This window comes from Loxodonta africana, chromosome 23, assembly GCF_030014295.1.
Source record: "Loxodonta africana isolate mLoxAfr1 chromosome 23, mLoxAfr1.hap2, whole genome shotgun sequence".
Taxonomy (NCBI): Eukaryota; Metazoa; Chordata; class Mammalia; order Proboscidea; family Elephantidae; genus Loxodonta; species Loxodonta africana.
The window spans coordinates 45,517,229-45,535,345 of record NC_087364.1 but is presented as its reverse complement, the minus strand read 5'-3'; the positions used below and the strand labels follow the sequence as shown (position 1 = coordinate 45,535,345).

The 18,117-nt window shown below is 35.5% G+C and overlaps 1 protein-coding gene across 1 annotated transcript in view; it reads right to left on the bottom strand.

Moving 5' to 3' along the window:
• Positions 1 to 18,117, bottom strand: part of LOC104846456 (EGF-like and EMI domain-containing protein 1) — a 105,517-nt gene that overhangs the window by 21,072 nt on the left and 66,328 nt on the right. The window contains 3 exon segments of the mRNA XM_064275377.1: positions 2,714 to 2,851; positions 10,056 to 10,178; positions 12,542 to 12,661. Coding sequence (XP_064131447.1) covers positions 2,714 to 2,851; positions 10,056 to 10,178; positions 12,542 to 12,661 — 381 coding nt within the window.

The window sequence follows — 18,117 nt, the reverse complement described above, 5'->3', positions numbered from 1 at the left end:
AACTTCCTTTGTCCCTTGGATTAGATAGCATAAATATAGAGGACAACAGAAACTTTGGTGCTTATATATATATATACATATACACACATAATTTAGTTACATTTAATCCAAAATCTTATAATTTATGGTCTTCTTTATTTCCAAAGTTTAAAAAAGTTTTCTCAGATACCACTGGAGCTTCCAAAAATATAGGTCTCAGGACTTCATGTTCTCAACTATCAAGGAACACAATTGCATCACATAACTTGAAAAGAAGTCTCTTGGTCTGATTGTCATTTTTTGATCCATTTCAGATTCTTTCTCTATTATCATTCCTCTGTGGTTATTTCTAATTTGCCCCATTGATGCCATCCTCAGTGCAGCTAGCACTCATCTGAAACCTCACCTTTCCTACATCTCTAGCCTTTCTTAAAATGCTCTGTCACTTCAACTTTTACATTGCCTGTTCCCTAAATCTCTTAATGATTTTTCAGATCTTATTTGGTGAGATCTTTGCTTCCTATTTCTTCCATTGAATTTTTCTGCTCTTTGAAGATCATATCTTTCCTAAATATGCCAAATTTTGCAACATTGCAGGAAAATTCACTTACACATAAAAATTTAGTCCTATTCAAAAGTAGAGTGCCATTTGTAGCCAGGGAAGCCGATCAAACATCAGCGAAGCATAAAAACTAAGCCTATCTCCAAGAAAGAACTTGATCTTCTGTTTCTGTCCCCCTGATATAGTCATTGAATAATGTTTTAAAGGGTAGAAATCACAAATATTTTGTAATAACTGTCCAAGGGTAAATTTATTGAACTTACCGCTGGTCAGAACTTAAACATTTTGTATAACTACCTTTCAAAATGTGTTAACACATCTGTAGGTGTTTAAATCCTAAAATGGGTTTGAGCTGTGATTTCCAAAGAATTATATTTTCTGAAGTTTCCTTTTAGAATATACTACCTCCATACCAAAGTTGAACATGCCTGTAATGAGTTCTTGCATTTGGTCAAGAATGATTGGCCATTTGCAGATTGGATGGCTTATTTTTACACTTCTTTGTATAGTCTCATATTAAAAAAAAAAAAAAATTAAATCTGAAATGAGCTAAAAAGAAAGTTCTTTAATTTCCTTCATGTATGAATATTTTTACAAAACATCTGTGGCCTTAATCAGTTCTTGGCCAAATAAGCAAAGTATGTATGCCCTAAATTAATCAGTGCATTTACTCTAGTGAATATTTGATTTTTAGATTTTTTTTTTTTTTTAGAAATGGATGATATTTATTGTTGGAAAATGAAATAAACTTTAGCCATGAACAATATAACCTCATGTTAGACTGCTGAGATCTCATGAATATGTAATTCTCTAAATTTTGACCCTGGTAGATGCTATATTTTTCTAGCTGTAAATAGAACTGTACTGAATTGTACTTTAGAAAGAATAAGGAAAGAGATCAAATTGTAAGTTGCAAAGAAGAGATTTCACAAAATTCCAGCTTCCCTAAGGAAGACAGACAGACAGAGCCAAAGGGAGAAGGGAAGAAGAAGGGAAGGAGGAAGGGAGGGAAGGAGGAAGGGAGGAAAGAAAGAAGCAAGGAAGGGAGGAAGAAAGGAAGGGTGAGAGGGAGGGAGGAAGGGAAAGAAAGAAAGGCCTGTAATTTTTCTACAGATTTAAAAGTTATCAAGGTAGGAAAAATATAAACATATTTTTCATTATACAAAAAAAAGCAAGGAAAGCAATTAGCTGAAATAAGTCAACTATTACAGACTCTGAGAGCAATTCATATAAGCAATGATGTTGTTTCGACTTAAATGTCTTAAACGGTTTACCAGAATATGGCAAAATTCCTTAATGTTTACTGTGTCATCATATTGCCAAAAAAAAAAAAAAAAAAAAGCCCAAACACACACCATTGAAACTGACCTCGTTTCATGATACTCCAAGTTGTCTGTACCCTGAAATCGTCAAAAGATTTTTTATGTACCTACATTCTAATTTTTAAGAGAGGGGACTTGAAACATCATGAAAGAAAATAAGCAAATATGGTATCATAATTCCAAAATTATGGCAAACCACTGGTTTAGGGGCTTGGAAGTGCTCTCAGAAGCCAAGTAAATAGTAACATAGTTCAGTGCTCACTATCTCCTTTTATAGTAGGTGTTCTTTTTTTCTCAGGAGTTCCAGATTAAATGTCCCATGATTAAACCTTATCATTGTCCCAAATGATATAGCTCCTGATAATATGCTGGAAAAGCTATACATTAAAAGTGGGTTTGAGCTGTGATTTCCAAAAAAAATGATACTTTTAAAAGTTTTCTTTTGGAATATACTACCTGTCATACTGAAGTTGAACATGAATCCAAATCATTAACCAGCTGAAAACCAATGCATGTAATTTAATTTCTGCTGACGGTAAAGTGGGTTGCATGGTAGCAATTGTTTGAGTCACAAATTACATGTGATGGTTAGATAGCCTTTAGAATATTTTCCTGAAACAAATCAATTAAGTCCATATATTTTGTTAAAATGTTTTCTATCTCCTTTAACTTCAATGACATCTCCTGCCAAGTTATTCTTTTATACATACCTAGTAGACAGATATATTCAATCTATTTTTCTTTACAGTTTGAGAGATGTGGCTCACATTACAACAATAAGCATTAAAGAGGAAGGGCTAAATGAATCCAGAGAAACCTCTGAATGGTGGTGGCATTTATCATACATTACCTATGCATGTTTTCTTATCTGAATCAAGCTGGTGTCCATGGTTACAGGAACAAAGAGGCCCACCAATTGTGTGTTCACAGTGATGGGATCAACCACCATTGTTCTTTTCACAGCTATTGACAATTTCCAATTCAATCCCTTTCCAAAACAAGCAAAAGAGGGTTATTAGCATAACAATAGAGAAACCTGTGTATATTTCAACAATGGGTACACACTCTCTCTCTGTTGGGAAGATGACAAACTTTATCGGAAGGATATAAACACTCTACACACATAAAAGTAAAAGTTTGGGGGCAATTAAGCATTGGAAATGCCTTTAAATATAAAAATACTAGTAAGCCTATAAATAATGTTGACTAAGTGATGCAGGGAAACCCTGGTAGTGCAGTGGTTAAGTGCTACAGCTGCTAACCAAAGGATCCGCAGTTCAAATCCGCCAGGCGCTCCTTAGAAACTATGGGGCAGTTCTACTCTGTCCTATAGGGTCTCTATGAATTGGAATAGACTCAACAGCACTGGGTTTTTTTGTGTTTTTTTCAGGTGATACAGGAAGGTAATGATGAGTTCATCAGCGGCTATTAAATGCTTATTCTAAAGGACACTTGCCATTTCAGGATATAAAAATATATGTAATAAACCAATGCTCAGAAAACAAATACATTGTTTGTCAGCTGACATTTCTGTTCTCAAACTAATGACATGTTATAATCTGTGCTCTTTAGGGGCTATTAGTGCATAAAAATACTGTTAAAAATAGCCTTGGAAAAAAATGTGAACACAAAATTTATGAATTGGCTGATCATATGTAACTGGTGCTGTGTTGGTGTGCTAATCAGTTGTGATGTATGTGAGAGTCACTTATTACATAGGCATACTATTACTTTGAAAACCAATTTGCTAATCCTGGTAAAAAAAAAATTTTTTTTTTTTTTTTGGTACATACTACTAATTTGGGCATATGGATGGGCATCAGCCTGAGCATATGGATGCTATTCGTCCTGATCACACAGGCATTATAATTACACAAGTTCTAAGTGAAGAAATGAGAAATAAAGGGACATTTTTGAATCTGTGTTAAATAAAGAATTTAGATACTTCTATTTTCTCCACTGGAGTCTATGGTTCTTCAGTTGTCTTGCTTGGACACATGCCTTCTTACTGAGAGTGTCTACATTGGCTCATTTCCTTCCATACCTAACCCCTGAATCTTTTAAAAGCATATAGATGGGAAAGAAAAGGGGTATTTGGAATTGTAAATTTTTTTTTTTTTCGAAGATACATATCTTCACTCTGACTGCCTAGGTATCTGTTACAGTGCCAGAAATCATCCACCCTCACCCCCAGCTCTCAGCCTAATCTACTGCTGTGTCTTTGCCCTCAACCTACTGTGCCATCAGCATTACTCAGCTCAGAACATATGCTCAAAAGTAGATTTTGAATAAATGAATAAACAAACCAGGGGTGATGCTAATCAATGTATTATTGAAAATAGGAACTTCTTTGGGTTTAGAAACTGCTAGTTTAGCACTGAGCAAAATTAGAAAGCTAAAGGAAAGATTGAAATAATGAAGGAACTGATATTTTTCATGATATGCTCCTTCAAAAAAAACCAAACCCAGTGCCATCGAGTCAATTCCATCTCATAGTGACCCGATAGGACAGAGTTGAACTGCCCCATAGAGTGTCCAAGGAGCACCTGGTGGATTTGAACTGCTGACCTTTATGGTTAGCAGCCGTAGCACTTAGCCACTACACCTTACTTAGGAAGACATATTTCAAATTATGGCTGTGGTGGTGGATGTGTGTGTGTGTGTGTGTGTGTGTGCCTTTACAACACAGGACTAGGAATTTTTTTCTTCTTATCTTTGCTTGTCATTGTCATTCTTCTAATGAGGTATTTGAGAGTATTTATGAATCGTAGTTGGTATCTTAGAATTCATTGAGTCAACCCTAGTCATTTTCTAGAGAGAAAATTGGGCTCGATTGAGATGGCATCGCTTCTCTACAATTACTCTTGGCACTGTTGAGATTCAAAGCCACATCACATCTCCCAGGTCAGTGTGTTTTTTCTGCTATATAATGTTAATTCCCTAGACTGCTTTCATATACTTGACATTCAGATTGTCACTCATTTTAAAATTTATGTTCGAATGATACCAGCACAATTAAATGAAATTATTTTGAATGCCTATATTATGCAAGATATCTTACACACTTGTTAATCTAATTATTACAAACTAAGTTAAAAATAACATTAAGATTTTGGTTTAACAGATTAGAAAAAAATAAGGTTCAGAAAGGATAAAAGACTTGCTCGTGATAACAGAGCTAGTAAGAGGCAGCGGAAAAATTAAAAGCCATATCTGTCCAAATCCACGCACTCTCTTACATTACAGGCCAAGATATTTCATAGGTTTGTTTCTAAAGAGGGTACCATGTTGTTTATTTTGTTTCATTTAATACATATTGTGACACAGCAGGATTCTGTTTAATTATTTATATAAGAAGTTGAAGCCACAGTTTGAATTTTCTAGTTGAGATGTTTTTCCTATATAATATGTATAAAGAGAAAATAATTTGACTAGCAATATAACCTATTTCGTTTTTCCTAAGGAAGCCTGTGTGATATAGTAAAAAGAACACAAAATTTAAAGTCAGAAGGCCTGATACATTAGGGCTGTGTGATCTCCAGTAAATTATTTCACATTTCTCTTTCTCGGTTTTTTTTCCATTGTTAGCATAGGAATTGAGTTACATCAAGATTTGCAAACTGGTGGCATGCATATCTGTGAATTTGACTCTCAAGGTGTTTTAAATATTGAAAGATTTTTTTCATAAAATCCTGAATTTCCACCTCTTCTTCAAAATGAAAGTTCTTCTATCTTTAAGGACAAACACACAGACATAAACAACAACAAAAAGAAACCCACTGCTGGCTAGTTGATTCTGACTCACAGTGACCCCATAGGATTCCCAAGACTGTAAATTTCTATGGAAGCAGACTGCCACGTCTTTCTCCTGCAGAGCCTCTGGTGGCTCCGAACCGCTGACCTTTTTGTTAGCAGTCAATTGCTTTAACCACTGCACCATCAAAACTAAAAAAACAAATCTGTTGCTGTCCGGTAGATTCCAACTCATAGCGGCCTTATAGGACAGAGTAGAACTGCCCCATAGGGTTTCCAAGGAGCAGCTGGTAGATTCAAACCACTGACCTTTTGGTTAGCAGCTGTAGCTATTAGCCACTGTACCACCAGGGCCCCTCAAAAGTTCTCAGCAGCGACCAGGAAGGGACAACAACATCAAGCAAACATCAAACAACAAGGCATCAAAATAAAAACCAATAACCCATGTCACAGCTATCCAAAAACCAGTCTGGTAGTTTTTTATAAATTTAAATATACACTTACTGTATGACTCTGCAATCCCACCCCTAGGTATTTATTAAAGAGAAATAAAAACTTAAGTTGAAACAAAAACCTGTATGTAAAAGTTTATAGCTGTTCTCTTCATAATTGCCCAAAACTGGGAACAACCTGAATGTTCTTTAACGAGTAAATAATAAACCAAGTGTGGTATATCTGTACAGTGGAATAAAAAATCAAAGACAAAAATAAAAATTACTGTCAAGTCAATTCTGACTCATGACTACCCCAAGTATTTCAGATTAGAACTGCACTCTGTAGGGTTTCCAATGGCTGTGATCTTTCAGATGTCGATTGCCAGGCCTCTCTTCTGAGGTGCCACTGGGTGGATTTGAACTGCTAGCCTTTTGGCTACAGCCAAGTGCTTAACTGTTTGCACCAACCAGGGACTCCACAGTGAAATACGACTCATCAGAAAATGGAACTAGTGATAAAAGCAACAACTCAGATGAGTTTCAAAGGTATTATGCTTAATGAAAGGCTACACACTGTACAATTCCATTTCTACGACTTTCTTGAAAAAACAAAACTCCAGAACTGAACAGCTCAATAACTTCCAAAGGTAGGGGTTTTGGTGAGAACCAGAAAATAGCAAAGGGAGTTTTCAGGGGTTGGATCTCTTCTGAATTTTGGTTATAATGGTGGCTACATAAATCAACACATCGGTTTAAACTGATAGAATTATACACCAGAAAAGTCAATTTTACTGTCTATTAACTTAAAAAATAAAATTAAAAGAAAAAATAACTGTCCCTAAATTCCACAGCACTCTCAACTACTGCCACGTTGTTTGATTCTCAGCAACACTTGACACTTGACCTCTCCCTCTTCAACCTTTTCTTCTTTTGCCTTCCAGGAAATCACATTGTCTAGGTTTTCCTCAAACCTTACTGGATACATCTTTTCAGTCTTCTTTCCTGCTTCTCTATAGTATTCTAGTTGTGAATTGTTGAAGTCCTCAGTGTCAATCATCTGCCCACTCCTCTAACTACCTTGCTGCACAGGTCATTCCACTCCTACTCGTGGCTTAAATACTTGCATCTGCTTGCTGATGAGCTGCTAGTTCCAACTCCAACATCTCTAGAAACTTCCCAACTTTTCCATATAACTCTCTGCTTGTGATCCTTCCTGTATTGGTGTTAGAGTTTTGACCCCTGCTTTAAATTATATTTAAGGAACTGAAAACTGTAATAAATTTTCCAATACTAATAATTTTTTAGGGAAAAATTAACAAAGGTGCACATTTGAACAATTTTTATAGGTTTTGTCCTTCTCATATTGTTATTTTCCTGTGATATTGTATCACAGCAATTCTATGATTGGTGGTAGTACTTTAATTTAAATATAAATGTTGCTATTGTAACCCCATTTAAAAATGTATGGGTTTAAAACAAGTGCATACTAACACCTGTGACAGCCCATCAGAAGTAAGCCAACCAAGATGTGCGACTTTGATTCAGATAATAGCTTTTCACTGTCATCCTTAAAAAAATATCGGTGATTCCTGTAGTTTTTCATAGGTAGCAAATAATCATTATTTACCTGATAGATAAAATATACATGAAATATTTGTGGAACTTAAGTTCAAGTACACATCATAGTGCCTGGTATTCTTGGGGGAGTCTTTTTTTTATAGCTAGAGTTTTTCTAATCTCCGATCCCAAAATTGTGATAGCTAACTCATAGCACACAGGGAGGTTTCAGTGGCTAATACCATCAAGTGTTTAGACAGCCTCTGAGAAGAAATTATATAAACGTAAAAGAATTCTTTCCTAGGAAGAATGTAAAACAAATATCATCTTGAAATGTACACAGTATATGAAAAACACACAATTCATTGTTAAACATTACAATGCTCTGAAAAGATCTATTCCACCAGGTGTTGAAACAACTCAAAGTACCAGTTTTTCACCAAGAAAGGTTTATATATCAGTTACTAATATTGAGTCTGGTAAGGACTGCAGAAAGAACTTAGCCAAATATTCACATAAATATAAAAATACACTTCTACCAAATGTATTCAACTCCAGGGCAAATTGCTTTTCCAAGTAAATTCTACAGAAAGCCTGTACTTAATAACTCATTAGCAATAACAGTCCCCTTTTTCATGGTAAGTGAGAGTGCACCAATCAGACTGCAGGTTTTATTTCATACATTTGTCAAATGTGCTCATCCACTAAACCTCTGGCCGCATTAAAGAGCCAAAATATTATTAAGAAAGAAAAGCGACTCTACATTTCTTTATGTCTGAAGGGACTCCTCAGGGCATTCAGAGAAAAGACTGACTTCAGAAGAAGTTATATCCTAATTACTAGTTAATTCTTCTCTCTTATCTAGTTTGCTCCTTAAAAGGCAAACATCACCATAGCAAAACGTCACTGTCTGTAAGCAGTAAAAATATACCAATAGATCTAAAGTCTACACTGGCAAACCAGTCATTAAAGAAATGTAGAATTTTATTGAGGGGAGGACAATGAAGAATTTAGTAACTTTTTTTTTTTTTAAGAATATCTCTTTATGAGGCAACTCAGGTAAGAAAACTATTTTATTTACCATCACCTTTATTCTTCTTCCTTGATTAAGACTAATAATAAATATATAATGTATATAAAAATAGGGTGAAGCTGAAACGATACTATATTTGGAGCCAAAAGACCCTGGTTCAAGCCCTGGGTTGGTCATTTTCTAACTTTATGTCATTGGATTTTAAGCTTCAGCACTGGATAGGTGGTGTTGCCATTTACTAAGATGTGAAGAACTGGGAAGAGCATCTTTGGAATTAAGACCAGAAACCATAGTTCTGTTTTGGACCCATCAAGCTTGTAATGCCTATCAGTCACACAAGTAGAGATGTTGAGTAGATAGGTTGACCTATTAACGTGTAGTTAAAGGAAGGAGTAAAAATAGAGATATATCTGACATTGAGAGAGAGGGGCCAGAGATGGAGAGGAGAAACAAGGGAGGGTGGTAACATGGAAGAGAAGATAGTGTTTCAACAAGAATTGAAGTAGTGAACTGTGTTGAAAGCTGCTGAGAATTCAAGTAGGATAAGACTAGAGATGTTGCCATTCAATCTGTTAACATGGAGGTCATGGATCACCAGTGCATGGGTAGAGATAGAAACCTGATTTTTGTGGTCTAATAAAAGAATCCAAGGTGAGAAAGAGAAGACATTGGTGATAGTGATAAAAAATATATTGGGGGAGAGTGGTGTGGGCTCATGTGAGGGTGCTTTAAAGACAGGAATACTGTACAATATCTTTAAAGACTGGAGATATTAACAAGGGATATGTTCATTTATATAACTGAGTCTAGGTGAGGAAGTAACCAAGGTTAGAAAACATGGTTCGTAATGTTTGAAGGAAATGGGTAGCAGGATGAGTCAGTGAAAGAGAATGCAAAGTGGGAGAGAGCTTAAAGGGGCACCATGGATGGAAATGGAAGAGGGCAAAGGACCTATGCCGAAGGTACTCATTAGAGCATCCAGTAGGTGTCAGGCGTGGTGTTACAATCTAGACCTGCTTCGTGTACTGATAATTTCTTTATTCCTCCTAGCTTCCTTTCCTTGAGTTTTATATTGGGGCTATTGTGGTCTGTAAATGTTACATGGCCAAGGTGGTGAAGGAAGGCCAACTCTTCACAAGAAGAGCAGTGGGGCTAAACAAGCCCTGAGCCAGGAGACCTGAGACTTATTCCTTGCCTTCTACATGGCAGGTCATTACACAAATAATTTTCTATTGACTTTGGGCCCCCATTTTCTATCTATAAAGCAAGGTGGGTGAACTTCTAAGCCCTCTCACCCCCACCAAGGCAGAAACCGTTCTTAGGAGCCTCTGTTTTGGAAGATATCCAGTGTTGTGCTATTGTTTAATTCTTGCAAAATGCCACACATTACCTGGATTACGATTGTCACCACTTACTGTAACTCTGTTTTCCATCAGCTCCCAGCTCAAAGCCAGGGTGGCAGGCACAGGTGAATGATCCCACAGTGTTCACACAGCGATGGCCGCAGGGAGCAAGCTTCTCAGCACACTCATTTATATCTGCAGAAAGAGATACACGTTCTCTATATATGAGCGCTAATTAAGACTTCACGTATGCAAATTAGAAAAAAGAACCAGAGCTTTCCGCCACAGTCAGTGTAACAGTAGAGCACCACACGGCCTCTAACTTCTTTGTGTGAAAGAGGCATTTGCAAATAAATCAGCTGCTTATGACATTAACTCTACAGTGTTGGTCTTGGGATCCCAAACACTTAGCAGCTAAGCTCATAACCACTGTGCCACCAAGACTCCTATTCATTAGAACCTTCCAATAACTATTAGCTGAAAGAAAGAGAAAACAAAACAAACAGACAAAAAATAACCCTGTCTATTTTTTTTATCCCTTAATAATACAGGTAGACATCATTGTAATTTTTCTTTAGGAACATATATCATATTCTTAAACCAAAAATTGCACATCCCTGATTTACTGTAGCCAATACATGCGGCCAGGGGCAAGGTATGTTTTGTGCCTTCATATGCGATGTACGTATGACTGTCACAGGACTGTGCCATTCAAACACTGGCGCCCTCTTTCTCCTTACACCAATAGCCATTTCTAATCAGCATGACTTCAGGGTTGTGGCCAAGCTAATCCCTGGTTACTTCCTTTAAATTGGTAGGTTTTACCACCTTTTCTCCAATTAGCACTTTCTCTTTGTACTGTCCTGTATGCCATCATATCAGGGCACTTAAGACAAATATTTAGTCTTTTAATGTGTTGGTAAAACCCTAAGCAGGCAACAAATTTGGGGATAGGCTTTCTTGAAAATAAAATTTTAAATAAAAATTTGAAGATACTATACATATTTTGTGTGTGTGTATATATATATATATATATATATATATATATATATATACACACCCCCAAGCAAACCCGCTGCCGTTGAGTAGGTTCTGACTCATAGCAACCCTATAGAACAGGGTAGAACTGCCCCACAGGATTTCCAAGGAGTGGCTGATGGATTCAAACTGCTGATTTTTGGTTAACAGCCAAGCTCTTAACCACTGAGTCACCAGGGCCCTATATATATATATATATATATATATATATATATATGTGTGTGTGTGTGTGTATGTATGTATACATATATATGTTTCATGTGTATGTAGAGAGACTATACACATATGTGTGTGTATATATATTTACTCTTTATATATAGATGTATATATATATAAGTCGATATACGAAGTTTATATACAAACAAAACAAAACCAACAACACACAGTTTTCAAGCCAATTCCAACTCATGGTGACCCCATGTGTTACAGAGTAGAACTGCTCCATAGGGTTTTCTTGGCTGTAATCTTTATGGATGCAGATCACCAGGACTTTCACGGCACTGCTGGGTGGGTTTGAACCATTAGTAGTTGAGTACAAACCCAGTGAGATATATGTATATATGTATATATGTGTATATGTGTATATGTGTATATGTGTATATATGTATATATGTATATATGTATATATGTATATATGTATATATGTATATATGTATATATGTATATATGTATATATGTATATATGTATATATAAACATATAAGCAGAAACAGGGGAGTAAAGCATTTCTGGTCTCTGTCAGAAAAGTATGTTAACACAATTTCATGGAAAATCTTATCTTAGTTTCGGTTTAGAGATAAAAAATAAGTGAACACTAATTTTTATGTCTAATTCTCTTGCAAATTCTCAAAATGCTTATCAGTCCCATAAGCCAGGAAACATTTTAGTATTTTTATAATTAATCTAAATAAACTTCTCATTTCATGAAAATGTCATGATAAAAATGAAAGATTCTGTGATTTCTCAAAAGTTATTAAAACAAAAACTGTCCCACAGGACAGACTTCATTTATCAGTCCTGGTCATGGAATAATTTATCACTTTCATCTTTGAGTTGAAGTGTGTCTGTTTTGCTATTTCTAGGAAACAGAAATGTGTAACCTTGTATTTATAGAGTTTCTTTTTTTATTTTAACTATTCTTAACTTCTGAGAAAGCTCATTTGCACATACTTTGCTTTTCAAAGGTTATCTCCACCTTCTGTAGCCTATAATAAAAAAACTCCCTGCGTAGGTATGGGAGGTTTTGAAATATTAATTCTGGAATTCACTTCAGAATGAGAAACAGAAAACAAAGAGCATAAATTCTGAAACTATACCAGGCCATTTTTTTTTTTTTTTTAAATTGTAACTAAGAATTTCACTGAGGTTTTATAGCATCATAAAAATACCTTTCAGAATCATCAAATAAAGAATTTAAAGCATAAATGAAAACACCTTTCCGCCTACCTGTTCTGTTTGAAACTGAATTATCACAAAATTTCAAACAATTACACAAATAAGCCATCACCTTCAGTTTCCTACCTCCACAGGCCTTTTTGTCTTCAGACAACTGGTACCCCGGGTGGCAGGCACACTTGGCCACGCTGCTCTCACTTTGACAGATGTGGGCACATCCATTCCCACCTGTGCAAGGGTCCATCTCTGAAAGCAATTAAGCAGTGATAGTTAACAATTCATTCACTTTAGAAAGATACCCAGATTGAAAAAGTGGAGAAAGAATAGTAAAGAGGAAACTAGGGCTATTAAGTATCTTGCATAAAGATGGTAAGGACTCGGAAAGTCCTTATCCCTTTCAGAAGGAACTAATTCAACAAAAGCTCTCCCATTTTGAGATGTGGACTCCAAAATCTGAACAAATTTAATGTGGATCAAGGCCAAAGAAGAATTAATTTAATTTCACTCTTCCCAAAAGTATCTGCTGCCCTTGGCAAACAAAGTTAGAGAAAGAGTCGAATGGGAACCCCTCCACACAACTTTGCATTTTTCTCCTTCTCTCCCCATTGTTTCTATTCCTTTAAGTTGCAGGATCCAGTCCCACTGTGAGGAGAAGGCAGGCTGGAGCTACCACACCCTGGGAGAGCCCTAGCTACAGTTGTCTCAGGAATGGTAATTAAAAAAAACCAAACCCTTTGCCATTGAGTCGATTCCAACTCACTGCGACCCCATAGAACAGAGTAGAACTACCCCATAGAGTTTCCAAGGAGCGCCTGATAGATTCGAACTGCTAATCTTTTGATTAAAAGCTGTAGCTCTTAACCACTACACTACCATTGTTTCCAGGGGTGGTAATAAAGAAGTTTAAATTCCTTTGGAGTCAAGTCAGTTGGCTTCCTCCCCTTCATGGTCCTGTCTTAATGAGTTTTATTCATAGTCTCTGGGTCTGATGTAATTGGAAGTTATACATCTTATCAAGCATATCTCCACACAGGGCTTATTTGTTTTTTATCATGAAACAGTTAAGTGTTTTTGTCAAGAGCTTTTTCTGCATCTGTTCAGATGATTATGTGATTTTTGTCATTTATTCTATTGATATGATATACTACATTGATTGCTTTTCATATGTTGAACCAGTCTTGTATTCTTGGGATAAACCCCATTTTGAAAATAGTATATCATCTATTTTCTATGTTGGTGGATTTGTTTTCCTAGTATTTTGTTGAAGATTTTTACAGCTATATTCATAAGAGATACTGGTCTGTTGTTTTCTTTCTAATGATATCTTTGTCTAGTTTTGGTATCAGGGCCTCAAAGAATGAGCTGGGAAGTGTTTTCTGCTATTTTTGGAAGTGTTTGTGGATAATTAGGAGCCCTGGTGGCACAGTGGTTAAGCGCACGGCTGCTACCTGAAAGATTAGCTGTTCAAACCCACCAGCTACTCTGCAGGAGAATGATGTGGCAGTCTGCTTCTGTAAAGATTTATTGCCTTGGAAGCCCTATGGGGCAGTTCTACTCTGTCCTACAGGGTTGTTATGAGTTGGAATCGACTCATTGGCAGTGCATTTCGTTTGGTTTGGTGGATAATTGGTATTAATTCTTTTGTAAATGTTTATTACAATTCGCTATCAAAGCCACCTGGGCCTGGTTTTTTCCATTGTAGGAAGTTCTTAAATTAAAAATCTAATCTCTTTACTTGCTATATATCTATCCAGATTTTCTATTTCTTCTCAAGTCAGCTTCAATAGTTTGTGTCATTTTAGTAATTTTTCCATTTTATCTAAGTTATATAATTTGTTAGTGTATAGCTGTTCATAACACTCACTTATTCTCCTTTTTATTTCTGTATGGTCAATAGTGATACCTCCTCTTTCAATACTGACTTTAGTAATTTGAGTTTTCTTTTTTCTTGGGCAGTCTAGCTAAAGATTTGTCAATGTAATTGATCTTTTTCAAAGAACCACCTTCTGGTTTTGTTGATTTTCTCTATTGTTATTTTATTCCTTACTTCATTGATTTCCATTCTAATCTTTACTATTATCTTTCTTGTGCCTAATTTAATTTAATTTTTCTCTTGTTTCTCCTGTGTTTTAAGGTAGAAAATTAGGTAACTGATTTAGGATATTTCTTCTTTGTACTTAGAGGGTGTGTAGCTATACAGTTCCCTCTAAGCACTGCTTTAGCTACATTCTAGAAGTCCTGGTGTGTTGTGTCCTCATTTTCATTAATATGAAAGTGTTTTATAATTTCCCTCACGATTTTTTATTTGGCTAACTGGTTTTTTAGGGAGGTGGTCCTTGCTTTTTCAAATAAGAGTATATCTTGGAGATCTTTTCATTGTTAACATAGATTATTATTTATCTTTTTTATACCTTCATTATATTGCATTATATCAACATACCATTATTTATTTAAACAACTGCATTTTAGTGAAATTTGGATTGTTTCCAATCTTTTGCTATTACAAACGATAGTGCAAAGGGTGAACTTAATTTATGTGATTTTATAGAGGTGGAAATATACATGAGGTTTGGTCACTAAGTCAAAGGTCAGAAGGCATACCTGTTTGTAATTACAGGTTTGTAATTTAGAAAGATATTGCCAAATTGTGGTCATTGTGATTATATATACAAGTCGTCCCTGACTTAATGACATATTCAAGTTATGATGAAACACTTGATGATTACATTTTTTGTACATTTTATTGCTAGTGCTATATACAGTGGTGCAATATGTAATTTGCTGATGTTATCATTCTCATGCCAACCCCCAAAGACAAATAAAGATGGGATTATAAAGATAATAACAAAAGGCAATAATAATAGAAACTTTTAAAAAAAAAGAGGTATTTCACTTACTTCAGAACCAATATACAAAGGATTATTGGAACTGAAGCCTGTCATAAGTTGGAGACTACCTGTATTTACCTTACAAGCAGCAAAGTATGACAGTATTTGTTTTTTCCAGGTTGGCCAGCAGAATCTGTTATTAAATTTTTGAATTTTTGCAAGTTTGATGGCTAGAAAAATAACTCAGGGTACTTTGAACTTATAAAGTTATATTTGAGTGAGGGAGAAAATCGTATAGATCTAAAAGTCATTTTCATTTCTTATGCTGTGTCTGTTGGTGGCTTTTGCCTTTTATTGGTTCCATTATCTATTTCTCAGATATTTTGTTGTATTAAAGCTTTATGAAACGTGTTACTATTTGGTCATCCTAACACTTTCCATACTTTTCTTACCTTTCTTGTGTTGCTTCTGCATGATTAAACCCTTTTAGCAATTCTTACATGAAGGGCTGCTGATTCTATGTGCCTATTAACTTCACAGAAAATAAATTTTGCCGAACCTTTTGGTTTTGTTTGTTTTCTTTGTCCTGTTTGTACATTCTCTCAGAAGAGAAAAGGAAAAATGATGATCTACACAGTCATGCTCATACCAGTAACTTAATTCTTTTAATTCGTATTCTCTATCATCAGCCGTCAAGATAATGGGATAGGTAAGTTCTTATTTAATCTCTGAAAAAGTGAAAGGCCAGTCCAACCGATTACAAAGTAGATGACACTTATCTTTAATATATTTTTCTAAATGATTTTCTACCTTTAGAAGCTTCATCTGTAAATTTACCTCAAGCTTTTATTGTTTTTAATGTCTTCTTGATGCCCAAGTCCCCAGCTATGAGGGGTTACCCTTTCCGAAACCAGCCAGATATAATTCCGCTACAGCAAGCTCCAAACCAAACCCGTTGCCGTCAAGTCCATTCCAACTCATAGAGACCCTATAGGGCAGAGGAGAACTGCCACATAGGGTTTCCAAGGAGTGGATGGTGAATTTAAATTGCTGACCTTTTGGTTAGCAGCTGTAGCTCTTAACCACTGTGCTACCAGGGACCCAGAGCAAGCTCTAGTTCTGTTAAAATCCCCTTCTGCTATTGTGGCTGATGGTAATTGTGAGCTTAACCCACATGGAAGGGGCATGGAAGAGCTAAAAGTGAAACTTCCACAATAAAACATTTGATTGGAAACTGGCAGCTTTTATTTTTAGCTAAAGGATATACGAGGGCATTTGAAAGTGGCATGTGGGACATGTGCTACTTCCAAATATTTTCGGTCAAGATTCTGATGCTTCTTTTAGATGGAAATAAACAGCAGCACTCTTTACATAATGCCACTTACATGGGGCATATTCAAATGTGGCTTGTGACCCTGAAAGAGTAATAGTGACTGGACTTACCTCACTCCATAAACAACAGGAACACAAGATAAAAATACAAGAAACAACTATTTGCAGACTTTGGACAATAGGCAGTATAGGAATGGGATCCCTGAGTGAAAGGAAATAAAGTGAGCCACTGCAAGAAATTTTTGGATTACAGCACAAGAAAGAAATGAAAACAGAGCTCAGTGATCTCACTAAGTTGAGGAGACAGAGATCAGAATTCATGAAAATCGTCACAGCTACAATTTGTATGAGTAAAGTGCTAAAAATGCAGGGGTCACACACAAAAATAAACCTAAATATCTGCATAAGTGTCCCCTTGAGCCACTGGCTAAATATTATTCTAGGTATGCATAGGCTGAATCTGCATGAGGTCAGACAAAAAAACAACACCTAGAGAAAGAAGAATTATAGGGAAACTGAAGTCAGACAATTGCCAAAGCACACACAGGGCCAGGAATCCATCAGTTCTCAGCAGTCAAAGTGGAGAAATGTCATTGAAGACATGAAATATTCAGTAAGGATCTCAGAAGGGCCATGCCTCGTTAGTAGGGCTAACTAACCCCAGAGTACAACCTACTCTAGATTCACCCTAAAAAGATTTTAAAAAAAGACTTGAAAGGGTAAAATTCATACAAAAGTAGTTTGCTTTCCAGAAAAACAGAATATTCTTTACAGGAGGACAGCTAAAGCTAATATTCAACAATGTAAATTTCACACTGTCTGGTATTCCAGTAATAATAATAATAATTAGAAAAAAGACTAAACATGAGAAGTAGTAAGAAAATGTGACCCATAATCAGGAGAAAATCATTCAATAAAAACAAACCCAGAAATAACAGAGATGATGGAATTAGCAGATAAACACATTAAAAGAGTGCTTATATAAATTTTTGGTTTATATAAATAAACCCAATATGCTTAATGATAAAGAAAAGCATGAATTTAATGAAGAGAAGAATGGAAGATATAAAAAAATTACCAAAGGCAACATTTAAAAGAGAAGAATACAATACAGGATCTGAAATGAAAAGTTCACTAAATGGGATTAATAGCAGATTAGGTGATCAGAAAATTCTTGAACTTAAGTTATTACTATAAACTATTCACAATAAAGCACAGACAGAAAAAAATGTCTAAAGAATAAGGACTAGCATCTAGAATACATGAAAAACTCTTAAAAATTAGCATTAAAAAAAACCGCAAATCCAAATAGAAATGGGCAAAAAACATGAAAAGATCTTTCACCAAGGGAGATAAACAGATAGAAAATGAGCACATTAGAAAATGTTCAGCATGAATAGCATCAGGGAAATGCAAATTAAAACCACACTGAGATATCACTACACAATGATTACAATAGCAAAAAAAAAAAAAAGACACCAAATGATACTATACATTCAGTTCTTATATTTTGCTACTTTACATTTTAAAAGATCAATAACA